The 14,519-nt window shown below is 48.8% G+C and overlaps 1 protein-coding gene across 2 annotated transcripts in view; it reads right to left on the bottom strand.

Moving 5' to 3' along the window:
• LARGE1 (LARGE xylosyl- and glucuronyltransferase 1) overlaps positions 1–14,519 on the bottom strand; it is a 604,219-nt gene that overhangs the window by 35,922 nt on the left and 553,778 nt on the right. For both annotated transcript variants that reach the window (XM_047786443.1, XM_047786442.1), the window contains exon 11: positions 4,387–4,550. In XM_047786443.1, coding sequence (XP_047642399.1) covers positions 4,387–4,550 — 164 coding nt within the window. The remainder of the gene's footprint in view (positions 1–4,386; positions 4,551–14,519) is intronic.

Here is a 14,519-nt window from a genome sequence, read left to right as displayed (position 1 = left end):
CAGGCTGGGAGGATGATCTGGGCTGGCCGCAGAAGGAGGGGCTCTGTCCTGTCTGTATTCTTTTGTTGGTAACAAGCGTATATATAAGAATGGATGTGGGTTGTTAATGATTACATTTTTTTCCTTCCTTTTTTAATTATTTATTTTTTGTCTTTTTAAGACCGCACTACCCAAGGCATATCAAGGTTCCCAGGCTAGGGGCTGAACTGGAGCTGTAGCCTCTGGCCTATGCCACAGCCACAGCAACACCAGATCCGAGAGGTGTCTGCGACCTATACCACAGCTCACGGCAATGCCGGATCCTTAACCCAGTGAGCAAGGCCAGGGATTGAACCTGTGTCCTCGTGGATACTAGTCAGATTCATTTCCGCTGAGCCACGATGAGAACTCTGCTTTTTTTATTTTTTATTTTTTTTAAGGGCTGCATCTGCGGCATATGGAAGTTCCCAAGCTAGGGGTCAAATTGGAACTGCAGCTGCCAGCCTACACCACAACCACAGCCATGCTGGATCCAGTCCACATCTGTGACCTACTCTGCAGCTTGCAGCAGTGTCAGATCCTTAACCCACTGAGTGAAGGCAGGGATCGAACCCTCATCCTCGTGGATGGTGAGCCACGACGGGAGCTCCAAAAATTTTTTCCTTCCAATTGTAAATTCCAGGGAGCAAATTCCAGAGCCAGCATAAAGGTAAAAAACCTTAAGGGAAATTAATGTTTGTTGTACACCTGCTCTGCACTGGGCACTTTCAAGCTGCTTTCTTTATAAAACCCAGACAGTGATCTGTGAACTTGACAATATCATTGCCACTTCATAGGTAAGTAGAGTGAGGCTCAAAAAGCGTACGTAATTTGCCCAAATTCACACAGCTAGTAAGTGGTACGATTTGAATGGGAACCCAGGTCTTGCCCTCTTTTTTCCCTACCTCCCCTTCCCGCTCCTAAGCACCCACCATGTACAGATGCTGTGGTCTGACTGTTCAGCAAGCACCTCCTGAGTGAAATGTGCGCCAGGGCTTCCACGCAGCATCACACTTTTTCTCTCGAGTTCAGAGGTAGCCACTGGCCACTAATCTTGACGCAGAATAGCTCAGTGATAAAGTGAATGTATGAATAGGAGGCGTGGATGTGTCCAAGGAAAATCAGGAGGCTCAGAAAGATGGGAACCTGGGATCACCTGGAACTCGCTCACCTGGGCAGATCCTAGTCTCTGGGCTTCAGGGGCCTCGTCTAAGCGGACTGAGGTGCATTTATGCTGCCTGGAGCACAGAAGACCCACCCAGACCATCATCCAGCATGTCGAGGATTAGATCTAATGTTCATTTTAAATGGCTTGGAGGAGAAGGAGAGAGAAGTGCCAAGAACAGACTGTTATGGCAGGTGACTTACTGCTGTGCTTGGTGGCGGAGGGTACATGTACCTGATTGATCACGGAGTCTAGGGGTGACCTGGGACACTGGTCTGGGTCAGTCCCTCAGGGAGCTTGACAGATTGAGCTGGAAGGTCTGGCCACCTCCCCTGCTTTCCCCCAGCCCTGCCTACTTGGTCAAGTTCATTTACTCCCCTTTTCTTCAGCCTCAGCACCTAAGCTGTGACCTGGTATGTCCCCATTAGGCCTGGCATCCTCTCTGTCCTGGTCCCATGAATGTGCTGAATGCTCCAACCAGGGGGTGGGGGTGGGGTGGGGAAGGGGGTCCTTCTCTTCCCACGAGCCTCCTACTGTCAGTCCACTCAGCCTCCCTCCCTCTCCCTTTCTCTGCCCTATCTGGGATCGGGGCTCCGCCCGTGGGTTCTCACAGCATCTCTCTATTATCAGAACGGGTTTCCTGCCTGTGGCCCCAAGACTCCTGTACCCTGGTGTATCTGCCCTGTATCGTCTCTCCCTTGAGTATGAGCAGAACCTGGAATACGACAGGATCTTACTCCCATGATTACAGGACATAATAGACTGGGTCTGCAGAAGTAAGCTGCTCCACACAGCTCAGACCTGAGGGCGGCCTCTGTGAGCTCAGAAGGACCCCGGCCAACAGCCAGCAAGGAAACAGGGACCTCGGTCCTAGAGCTGAATTCGGCCAAAACCTGAATGGGCTTGGAAGTGCACCCCGACTCCCAGATGCCATCACAGCCCAGCTGACACCCGGATTCCAGGCTTGAGACCCCAAGCAGAGAACCTGCTAATGCATGTCCAGACTCCTGACCCGTATCACTGTCAGCTAAAAAAATGTGTCTGTCTTAAGCTGCAAGATTCGTGGTGATTTATTAAACAGTAGTAGGAAACTAACACATGGTCTGAGCTTTGAATGCACTGCCTATTCCTTGAAGGCAGGAATGAGGGCTTCTGTATTCCCAGCCCCACGAGAGTAATAGATCCTTTACCTAGTATCTGCTGAGCGGTCACATGGACTCTGGAGGTGAGAAGACTGAGCCCGCGAGAAGGGAAAGATCTTGCCTGAGATGATGCGGCAGGTTAAGGACCGAGCTGGCGTCCGAGCTCTGTGCTTGTCCTCTGTGTCTCATTTGGGCTTTGTGACCTGGGATGGTCAGCAAGTTCCCTGAGTTTCTGCACAGATGTCCTGGAGGGAAACCACTAGCCCACGAAGCCATTTAACGCCACAAGCTGTCCCTTGCCAACAAGCGGTGGGACTCACAGAACAAAGAACCTGCTTCTGAGCCACACTCAACACGTGTCATTCCCAGACGCCTCCACATGCAACGTTGCACTCACTCTCCAAAACCCCCAGATGGCTTACTATCGGCAGACCTTTTCCTGTCCAAGTGCGTGTTCCTTCCTTTGTTCACTCATTCTTCAATCACTCATAGATGATAACACGTGGCATTTATTGAATTAAGTGTGCCAGCTACTGTTCTCAACACTTTCTAGGCATTGACTCATTTCATCCTAAAAACAACCCCGTGGCATCTCATTCATAGGCTGGATAGGCATCTCCAAAATGGCTCAAAGACAGAATGAGACAAACTCCATCCCTAGTTGTAGGAGTTGAGGGGGGAAGGACATGAAAGAAATTGGGGCGAGGACGGCCGCTGCGAAAGAAGAAGATGGCCAGGCAAGGTGGGCCGAAGACACACAGGTCAGATATAGAAAGACCACATAGCCCTTTGAAGCCATTCCCCTTCTGACAGAGAGATGTTTTCAAAAACATAACCTAGAACATAAAACTTTGCGTAAACTTCTACAGTTAAGTCCTCACAACACTTAGAATGAAATCCAAATATTTTAAGTTTCCACTATTTATAAATCTTAATCCACGCCACTTTCCTCTCAAGCCTCCCGCTTTGCTTCAGCCACACTAGTCTTTGATCAGGTGTCTGAATATGCAAGGCCCTTCCCACCCCAGGGCCTTTGCACTTGCTACCGTGTCTGCCTGGAAAACTTCTCTTAGCAACTCACCTGCTTGTCTCCTTTTCTCATCCTCAGGTCTCTGCAGAAACGTCTCCTCCTTAGCAAGTCTTTCCCCCACCACACCACCTAAAGAGGGTCCCTCACTTGACACTGTTAATATCACCCTCCAATCTTTCAAAGCACTTATCACAGTTATAATCATTTGACTCCATTATTTAGTGCTGTTATACCGCTAGTCTCATGTTCTCCATCCTGGCTTCACGTGACAAACTTAAAACAATGTAAAGTCCCCACCCAACAAAGAGTCTTACTCAACTGGTTTGCAGTGGAGCCTGACAGTGAATTTTTTTTTTCAGTTGCCTGCACCCGTGGCGTATGGAAGTTCCTGGGCCAGGGACTGAATCCAAGTCACAGCTGTGTCCTATGCTGCCACAGCTGCAGCAATGCTGAATCCTTTAACCTTTTAACCTTTAAGCCAGGGATTGAACCCACCCCTCTGCAATGACCCAAGCCACTGCAGTCAGATTCTTAACCCCCTGGGCCACAGTGGGAACTCCACGAATTTGTTTTTAAAAGCTCCTCAGGTGATTCACTTTGTCCCCAGTCAAGGATGAGAGCCAGTGTAACAGACTGTAAAACACATAAGGGTAGGGATCACGTCACAACTTCGTGATAAAGGCTCAATGAATGATCCTTGCATCATAAGGAAAAGAAACAGCAATTGCTTTCCAGCAGCAATTGCGGGTCTAGTTCACATGTTTCCTTATAATACAACCCCCCCCCTCCTCGAGGTAATTTGAACAGAGCTCTATTTTTTAGATTCAAATCTTTCTCCATCCTAGAAAACAACTACCACCACCAAAAGACAGGAGCCCTTGGTTTTCAGTACTGGAGAGGGGATGGGACATAGCCCTGCTTTATCGGTTTCAATGTTCTAAGCCTGTGAAGCCATTTCTCCCTTCTCCATTCAGTTGAGTAAAAGGCAGGAGTGGGGACTGTGGGGGGGTGGGGGTGGGGCTGTGCCATACCTGTCCATGGAGAGCTGAGCAACCAGGGTGACGTCCGTGTTGTCTGAAGCGGGCTCATACTCATAGTGCAAGAAGTACAGGTGGGTTCGGTGGACGGTGAAACGCTCTCGCCGGAACTCATAACACAAGTCGTCCTCATCCAGTTCGGAGAGCTGCTTCTGGAGCTGAAAGGTAGGAAACAGGGCTTGGGAACAAGAAGGGAATCCCCACAGGGGCCTGCTCATCATCATGCCTGTCCCTGGAGTCTGTTTCCCATTGGATGTTGTTGATGGGCCAAACGGAGGTCAGGATTCTGTTTCCATTTTTCTCTGCAATTCAGTCTGACCTCAAAGAGGTGATTAATAAAGGGCTGCTGCCTTACCATCTGGTGGATTGAACCCTCAGAGCTGAGAGTGATTGTGGTTAACAATGACAAATATATAAGCAACCATAAACTCCTACACAAACAAAAAACATTTTCCTTAACAACCCAGCAGAACAATTTCAAATAAAAGGAGAAAAGTGTCCAAGAACATAGTCACAAAAATGGGGCAGTACCTTTGTGTGACCTGATGTTTTTCTCTCCCTAGAGCTACAGACCTCAATCTCTGTACCAGGTATTGGAAAGAAAAACAGAACCCATAAACAAAGCAAAACATCCTTTCCTTTAATTTCATCCAAATTCATGAAGTCTCAGTACCCACTCTTCTCTTCTAATGCTCCGATGTCTTTTGCCTCATTCATCTGCTTATAGAGGTTCTTTAGTTAGCTCTACTGTTTGCCTTTCCAAGCAACTAGTGAACGAGCCTGCTGTCCTGCTAACAGGGGACTTAGCATTTGACATAAGTGGATGCAGATATCCATGCTTTTAGATCTGCTGATATGGAGCTGCCTGATACCCAACTACCTCATGTAAACCTCACCATATTCCTCCCAGGGAGGTGTGACTATGCCTTCTTTAGAGGTGAAGAAGTGCAATGTCGAAGGAAGACAAGTTCAACAGTGATAGACGTTCCATCAGTGGGTGTGAGGTAGCACAAGGAGTGGGCGGGGAAGAGAAGGAGAGGAGCTTTTGGGTGATGGGAAAGTTTTACCTCATCATCAGAGTGATGGTTATACGGGTGTACACATTTGTGAAAACCCAAGTACACTCAGAATGGGTGGATTTATCATGCAAATTATATCTCCATAAAATTTAAAGAAAACAACTTGCCAATGGTCCCATGGTTGCTTCTAATATTTCTTCTGTTACATGAGCCTTGTCCATTATGTGATGACATATAGTTGAATGTAGATTAAAGTTTATACTGGCTAGAGCTAGAGTTAAATCTTCAAACCAATAGTGTAGTAATCAACAAGAAAATATACTCACGCTTTCGTATGACCTAATAGTTAAGATCATTGCCTTGATAGGTTAAGCCATGGCCTTATTTCTCAAGATGTATGTATGCTCTGGCAGATGACGGCATTAATTGCTCCAATTCTCTCTCTCTCTCTCTCACACACCCTTCCCCTTTGTCATGTGACTTTTGGTCCTGCTTACTATAGAGCATTAATCCTTGAACCTGGGCTGGACTTGTGACTTGCTTTTGGCTGACAGAACGGAGGGGAAACAATGTTACCACAATCCTGAGGCTAGGCCTTAAGACAGTGCAGGCTAAAAATAACAGACATAAACAAAGCATGGCCAAGAGGAGAAGACTTGGGGTTCCGGGGGAGGGGAGGGAGTGGGAGGGATGGGCATTTGGGGGGTCTGGGGGATGCAAACTGTTATATCTGGAACAGATGGGCACTGGGATCCTGCTGTGCAGCACATGGAAATGAGTGTGATTGGGTCACTTTGTTGTACAACAGAACTTGATGAAACACTGTAAATCGACTACACTTTAATAATAATTTAAAAACAAACAAAATTCCTGGGCCAGCCTGGCGGCGGGGTGATGATGAGAGCCACGTGGGATAAAGCAGTCTTCCCAACTGCCCCAGTCGTGGGAGACAGGCCAGCCAAGATCAGCTAAGCCACCACCATAGATACTTCTCAATACACACCACTGTGGCTTTACAGGTTTTGAGCACTAGACAGCTGATACTGTCATTGCCATTTTGTGCGGGGTACCTTTTCATTTTGTGAGCCTGTTCTACTTATCACAGAGCAGTTAGCCTCCTGGGCCCTGGCCTGATAAATGCTCATGGAATTCTCCAGATGGCCGTACACAGCTCCAAATGCACCTGTGTATTTCCGGAGGCCACTTGGGGGATCAGCTGTGACCCAGTGATCTATGAGACATTCCAGTATCTTTAACATTTTTAACTTTTAGAAAGGATGCAACTGGGAATATGCTCTTTAGCTTTTCAAGTCCGAATCTGCATCCTTGCCTATTTGAAAATCCCACCATGCCAACAAGGTAACTAGTATAAGGCCAGAAAACTAGACTCATTCCACCTAAGATCCTACGAGTGGGTGACCCCTTCTGAGCAGCAGGATTAACCCCAAATCCTCACTGACAATCACACTCTCTTTCTGACCCATCAATCGCCACATACTCTGCTGTTCTTTTTTGCCAGGCCCATGGCATGCAGAAGTTCATGCCACAGGGATCAAACCTGCGCCATAGCAGTGCCAAGGCCTGCTGAGCCCCGGGAACTCCTGTCCTTGTGCCAGTGAGCTTCCCTCTGCTCCCCAAGCTCACCTGTCCTGCCGCACCCCCGTGATCTTGCACATCTTCCCTCTCTGCCATGCCCTGTCTCATGTCACCCACTCTTCTCCACCCAGGGACCTCTTATTTTCAAGGTTCAGTTTCAATGGCATCTTCTCTGTGAAACCTTTATAGGCTACTCCATTTCTTCTCTGTGCTCCAGGACCACTCAATTCACAAATCCATTAAAGCAGCTAGCTGTCTGTTTGAACTGAAATGACCCTGGCGAGACTGGGACACTTCACCACTGTCCCCAGCACTGTGCCCCCTGCAGGACAGGTGCTCAATATGCGTGCGCTGCCTGCAGGGAAAACACCCACTGCACACAAGGCGGCTGCGGTCACTGTGAAGTTAAGGCCTGTCCTTGTCCTTTTCCTTTCACGTCCTCTAAAAGGTGGTCATTCTTAAGACCATTCCTTGCTCCTATATTGCAAGTCTGAGATGGCTAAAAAGGCTGAGAGAGCAAACAAGGATGCTCCAGCCTCTATGCAAGGTGCTGGGTGTGCTGAATTTCCTTTCCTTTAAAGCCCTCGGTGGAGGCAAGCACAGCCTCGTTTGAAAGTTGAGAAAGCAGTTTCCAGTCCTTGAGTCACCCAGGGAGGTCAAACCTGGGTCTCTGTCCCTTGAACATCCAGCCGCCTCTCCAGAGAAGATGCTCGTTCAGCCTCAAGCCAAGAAGCAGATGCAAGATTAATTCCACTCCTGCCTGTGTGATCTTGGGTGAGTGAGTGAGTCATGGAACCTTCTGAGCTTCAGTTTCCTCACTTGTAAAATGGAGATCGTGGAGTTCCCGTCGTGGCACAGCGGAAACAAACCATGAGGTTGCGGGTTCAGTCCCTGTCCTTGCTCAGTGGGTTAAGGATCCGACATTGCCAAGAGCTGTAGTGCCGTTTGCAGACATGGCTTGGATCTGGCGTGGCCGTGGCTGTGGCGCAGGCTGGTGGCAATAGCTCCGATTTGACCCCTTGCCTGGGAACCTCCATATGCCGCGGCTGCGGCCCTAAAAAGCAAAGAAAGAAAATGGCATAGTAACAGTGGCTACCTCTAGGGGATGGCGGGAGGTTCCCAGAAAATGCTGCAAATGAAGAGCATGGCATTTGGAGTGACTCACACATGCCATCTATCATCGTGGTTGTTATCACAATTAGGAAAGGGAGACGCCTGGGCTCCCAGAGACACATAGGTGCACATGTGCTGTCCCTGAAATGTGACCTGAAGGAGATGGGACAGCAAGGGTCTGGGGGGCAGGGAGGAGGGCTGGGTGCGGCTGGGTAGCCTTCTCTTTCATGAGTGTCAGAGACAGTCCTGGTGCCCTTGTCCTTGAACCCGGATATGCCCTGGAAACCCCACCGCTGGCTTCCAGGAGGAAACTTAGCCAGCCAACATCCACCTTCCCTTTCTCGCCCAACCTGCCAAGGAACACGAGCAATTATTCCCCTTCAGAGAGCACACATCAGCCAAGCTCTTTGCAAAGATGGGGTGGTTTTTGGGGGGAGGGGGGGGATTTGTTTTGTGCTGTGTTTTCAATATGCTGATAGAAGCATGTAGCTTCCAGTCCAGTGAGGAGAGTGGGGATGTGTGTGGACGTGTGCAAGTGAACAGAGCCTGTATGTGTGAAGCAGGGGGTCCTTCTTTGATGAGATTTCAGAGCTGTTTAGCCCCATCACTTGAGAAAGGAAATCAGTGACCAGAATATGAGGAATGCCCGTGTGGGGTCTCTCTACTCCCTTATCCTTACACAGGCATATGCCCTTGAGATGGGGAAAATGACACATCAAGGTCAAGAGCCCCAAGAGCCATTTTCTGAAAAACTCCCATATAGGGACTCCTAAAGGCAGGAGCTGTGTCCCATCCATCCCTGAATGCCCTGAACCCAGAACACCTGGTGCGTCTCGTGTGCCCACCAAGACTCTATTGGATGTAGCATAGCCACAGCACGCTAAGAGAGGGAACAGCAACCAATGAAAGTGTTCCAACAACTACCAATGTATGGCCTTCCCTAGCTGGGACTTCCCTACCAGCAGTCCCAGGAGAGAAGTAGCCTCCGTTGGAGTTCCCGCCATGGTGCAGTGGGTTAAGAATCCAACAGCAGTGGGCCTGGGTTGCTGCAGAGGCTCAGGTTCAATTCCTGGCTTCGTGCAGTGGGTTAAATGACCCAGCCTTGACACAGCCGTGACGTAGGTTGTAGCTGTGGCTCAGATTCATTCCCTGGCTTGGGAATTTCCACACGCCGTAGATATGGCCTTTAAAAAAAAAAAAAAAAGCCTCCATCTATGAACTTCATGGCACCAATGTGGTTCAATGATAACCACATCCCAAGGTCATCAGCCACACTGGGGACTGCGAAAGCACAGCAGGTACGACATCAGACATGTGATGTCAGAGTCTATGGGACTCTGGACCAACCAGCTGCCTTCCTGGAGCTTTAAGATTATACTTATTATCAACATGGTGGCTCATACCTCTGCTCTAATATGGACTAGGCACCTCCTATGCGCCAGGTGCAGTGCTAAATCTGCGGCATTGTTTTCTTAATTCAATCCTTCAGCACTGTTTTACGAAGGAGCCAACGGATGCTCACAAGGTGTCGGTAGCCTGCCAATTCCTGCTAGAGAACAGCGTCCGGGATTGCGAATCCAGCCCTCTGGACCTCACACCAGGGACACCTCATAGCACAAGTACTTCTCTCTTGGGGGATGGATGTGAGGCGCCAATGAGCTGGCAGGAGACACAATGCTGTGTGAACAAAGCAGGCCATCAAAATGCATATGCAGTATGATCTCCTTAGAGCAAAAAGACAAACAAACCACTTAGAAAAGAGACCAAAGGGAACTCATTACAATGTGAACCAAGCTTTGCTCTGAGTGGTGGATCCATAGATGAGTTTTATTGGCTTCTTTATACTTTTCTGTACTTAAGTAATTCCCTGCAATTTCCTCATTGAGCTAATGCAGGTACAAGTGCTGTGTAAACTGTAAAGCGCTACACGCACCTTGGCAATGTTATTATGATGACATTATGTACCTTTTCAAGTTCTAATCTATGACTGCCTATTGCTGACTGCACAGCCGATGTTATCTCAGGAGGGAGACTGGAGCAGCTGAAAACCTGCCTCCTTTCCACCCAGGTAATTTCACCAGGGAGATGCTGAGCTGGAGGTAGGGGTGGCTTTTCTTAACAGGGTCAGAACGCTACCCCACTCCGCTCCCAACCCCACTCTGCTCCCATCGCATGGGGGGCAAGGAGCGCCTGACAAGCAAGTCACAGAAACAAAAGACAGATTTCTCCTGAGATAAAACGCATTTGCTAAATTGCTTCCTTGGGCAGCCAGCTGAGGCACAGGAGATTTGGACTCAAGGGAAAACGGCCTTGAAGCAGTTTGCATTTATTTCTTCCCATCCTTAAGGACAGTGGCCTAGATTGACCTCTGAGCTGCCAGAGATGATGGCTGGTCATGCCTGAGGGCTCAGGGTGGACGGAAGTGTGTCCCTGGTCTCCGGCCTCACGGACGCCTGTTTGGACTCAGGAAAAACTACACAGAGAGACTGTAACTGGACCCTCTGAGGCTGGGTTCCTCCGACACGCATTTACTACTCCACCTTGAGCAGGTCATTTGTCCCGACAGCAAGACCGAGAGTTTGGGCTTCAAGGATCTCGTGCTCACTAGGTCAGGGGACCAGCTGAGAACATCAAAGGCACGTTCTCATGAATACTCACACCATCCCCGGGGGTCAGAGACCGCTCTGCTTTAGAGACAAAGACATTCATCACCTGGATGGTTCAGACCCTGGGTCAAGGTCACCCACTGAATGAACAGAGCGCCCTGATTCACACCCAGGCTTATTTTCCCCAAGTTCTTGGATGTAGTCCAGTCATGACAATGCCTCATTCATCCATCTCTGGGGATCTTCCCAGTCCCCCCACGTTGATTGACATACAGTTGATTGACCATGTCGCACTAACGTCTGCTATACAGCAAAACGATTCAGTTATACACATATCTGTTCTTTTTTATATTCTCTCCATTATGGCTTGTCACGGGGTATTGAATATAGTGCCTTGTGCTATTCACTAGGATCTTGTTTATCCGTTCTCTATATAATAGTCTGCATCTGCTAATCCCAACCCTCAATCCTTTCTTCCCCCTTGGCAACTGCAAGTCTGTTCTCGATGTCCATGAGTCTGTTTTTGTTTTGTAGATGTTCATTTTTTTTTTTTTTTTGCCTTTTCAGGGCCGCACCTGCGGCATGTGGAGGGTCCCAGGCCAGGGGTCCAATTGGAGCTGTAGCCACCAGCCTATGCCACAGCCATGCCAGATCCGAGCCGCACCTGTGACCTATATCACAACTCACGGCAACACCGGATCCTTAACCCGGTGATTGAAGTCAGGGATCAATCCTGCGTCCTTGTGGATACTAGTCAGATTATTTTCCCCTGAGCCATGACAAGAACTTCCACTTGTATCATATTTTAGATTCCGTACAAAATGATATCATAGTATTTGTCTAATTTCATTTAGTGTGATAATTTCTAGGCCCATCCATGTTGCTGTAATTGGCATTATTTCATTCTTTTTGATGGCTGAGTAGTATTCCACTGTGTATACCGACCATACCTTCTTTATCCATTCCTCTATCAATGGACATTTAGGTTACTTTTGTCTTGGCTCTTGTAAATAGTGCTGCAATAAACACTGGGATGCATGTATCTTTTTGAATTATAGTTTTGTCTTGATATTTGCCCAGGAGTGGAATTGCTGGATCACATGGGGCTCTTACTAGTTCTAACATTAGAAGGTTCTGTGACTGTAGAGGAATGAATCATGTGCTCCCTTGGTGGCAGATGTTCTGTGCTCAGCAGTATCATTCATGCTCTCATATTTTCCTGGGAGCACAGCACAGCCAGGCTGTCTTCCCAACCTGCCTCCAGGGAAGGGTATCTGTATGACCAAGTTCAGGTCAGCAGAATGTGGGTAGATTCTGGCTACTACAGGCGCCACTTTCAAGACTATCTCCTGCAGTCTTCTCTTTGTCAGCCAGAGCAGGAACACCCAGTAGAGGATGCTCTGTGGAGAGCAGAGACACAAAAGGGATGGGGTCTGAGCCCTGAGCCTGGAGGAGAGCTTCCTTGTCAATCAGGAGCACTTACTGGGACTTCCTGTGGGTCATAAACTTCCAGCCTGCCGAGCACATTTTGCAATTGCTTGTGTTACCTAAACTAACACGCCTCTTGAACCCTTGGAGCCGGTAAGTGATAGAACACGGGACCGAGTAGGAGTCTCAGAGGCCACACTTCCTCATGCAACACGCATCTGTCTGATGCCTTAGAGCAGTGGGGAGAGGAGTTCCCCTTGTGGCACAGCAGAAACAAATCTGACTAGTATCCATGAGGACGTCGGTTCAATCCCTGGCCTCGCTCAGTGGGTTGGGGATCTGGCGTTGCCGTGAGCTGTGGTATAGTTCGCACAAGCAGCTTGGATCCCATGTTGCTGTGACCATGGTGTAGGCAGGCAGCTGTAGCTCCAATGTGACCCCTAGACTGGGAATTTCCATATGCTGCAGGTGCGGCCCTAAAAAAAAAAAAAAAAAAAGAAAAAAAGAAAAGAAAAGAGAAAAAACAACAATACTCAGGAGTGTTGCTTTCCATTTTCCACTGTCACTTTCAGTGACCGTACCCTCCAAGTCTTCATCCATTTCCTCCCAGTATCTAAATGAGACCCGAAAAGCTGCCTGCTTGCCTCCAGTTGATGGATGAGAAAGCTGGGACACCACAGATGCCCTCAGAAAAGCCGGGGCTCTCATTCACATCTCTAGAACCTAATTCAGGGCTCTTTCCTGTGGTTTCCAAGAAGCGGTTAAGTTTATTAAATCACGTGGACAGGCAGAGAAAGATTACGAGCTGCCTGGTTGCCTGCTGTGTGTACTCGTCAAGAGAGTTCCAGGAAACCCAAGAGGCTGATTTCCAAAGAAACCAAGCTGTGGACCACTTTCATTCTTTCGGGGGAGGGCAGAGGCTCAGGCTTAGGACCATTCAGTGAAGGTTCAGAGAGGGTGTGTGCCCAGCCCTAACCAAGGCTCCGAGGAAATAAAAAGGTAGGGTCTCTTCCCTTCCAGGTATCAGGAGAAATGTGTCCACTGTGCACACTTTATGGTCCTTGTCTCACGCCAAGCCCTGTGCTCGGAAAGGAGAATGAACTCTGGTTTCTGCACTTAAACTGTTTATACAGTCTGAGTGAGGGGACAAGAAGCAAGCTAGCAATTGTCAAACTGTGTATTCATGATGCAAACAAAACTCAGGCAGGGTGGGGGATGTGCAGTGTGCTACAATGATCTCAACTCCCGACCTGTCTCACCTTATGGAGTCTCATCAAGCCCATCAGGTGGGATTGGTCCTACCTGCTTCCCATGTTACACATGAGAAAATTGAGGTACAGAGAGTTGAAGTGGCCTGAAATCCCACAGGCAGGATTCTTAACCTTTTATGTGAGGCAGTCTTGCTCCAGAGCTGTCCCCTTATGCACTGTGCAGGGGGTCAGTAAGGGGAGGAAGGAGAAGAAGGTAGGGGCTGCTAATAAAGACACAGGAGGGTTGGGCACCTGGCACTGTGTACAGGTTACAACCGGAGCCCAGGGGTGTGAAGGAAGGATGCATGAAGCTGGTGCGGGTCTAAGGCCCAGACATGGCCCTTGAGTATCTGACCCCATGGCTCCTCCCTCTAGCGACTCCTCTGACCATCCTGGGGCTTCAGGCTCTAGAACTGAACATGCAGCGGAGGCTGGCCTTGGGCAGCCTATTGTAGAGCTCTGGGTGCCATCCACCCTGGGCTCTGCTGCCCACCATGTGATTAAAGAGCTGGTGACACATGGCCCGCATGTGAGAGCAATGAGGCATTCTGGTGTTTCCACGGGGCCACCTGTTCCCTGGCCTTGCTGTGCCGAATGATGCTGCAAAGTGTCTGTAGGATCTGTTCATATGCGTCTTGTTTTTAACTTCTAATGGAGCCCCGGTGATGCTGCTGTTGTTTCTTCTTGGTGAGCTTCGTATCAGGGAACATGAACCCAGAGGCAGGCCATGGCTCTTACAGCATGAGGGGGTTGAATGTGGACGCCTTCACTTCAGAGGAAGGAAAGGCATCCAGGACAAGTTTTCTGTGGCCTGCAGCCCTTTGCACACCTTAACTCCTTCAGCTCTCATGGCAGCCTGGGCTGGGTTTGTTTACTGGCCATTTCATAGGTGGGCCAACTGAGGCTCATGGAAGGCGGGAGTTATGCTTGAAGCCATAGATCCAGTCCTGGGGCCAGGTTTTCTGATTTTAAGTACAAGGCTCTTTCCAGAGCACCACAAATGCGTCAAGACAAGGATCTGTAATAGTTCATTTGTTGCACAAAATTTATCGAGCACATACCAGGCAGTCTTTTATAAGCATAAAGATATACTGATGAATGAAACAGATAAACAG

The sequence above is a fragment of the Phacochoerus africanus genome, chromosome 7 (assembly GCF_016906955.1).
Source record: "Phacochoerus africanus isolate WHEZ1 chromosome 7, ROS_Pafr_v1, whole genome shotgun sequence".
NCBI classification, from domain to species: Eukaryota; Metazoa; Chordata; class Mammalia; order Artiodactyla; family Suidae; genus Phacochoerus; species Phacochoerus africanus.
The sequence above is the reverse complement of the archived record's forward strand: the minus strand, read 5'-3'. Positions and strand labels throughout refer to the sequence as shown.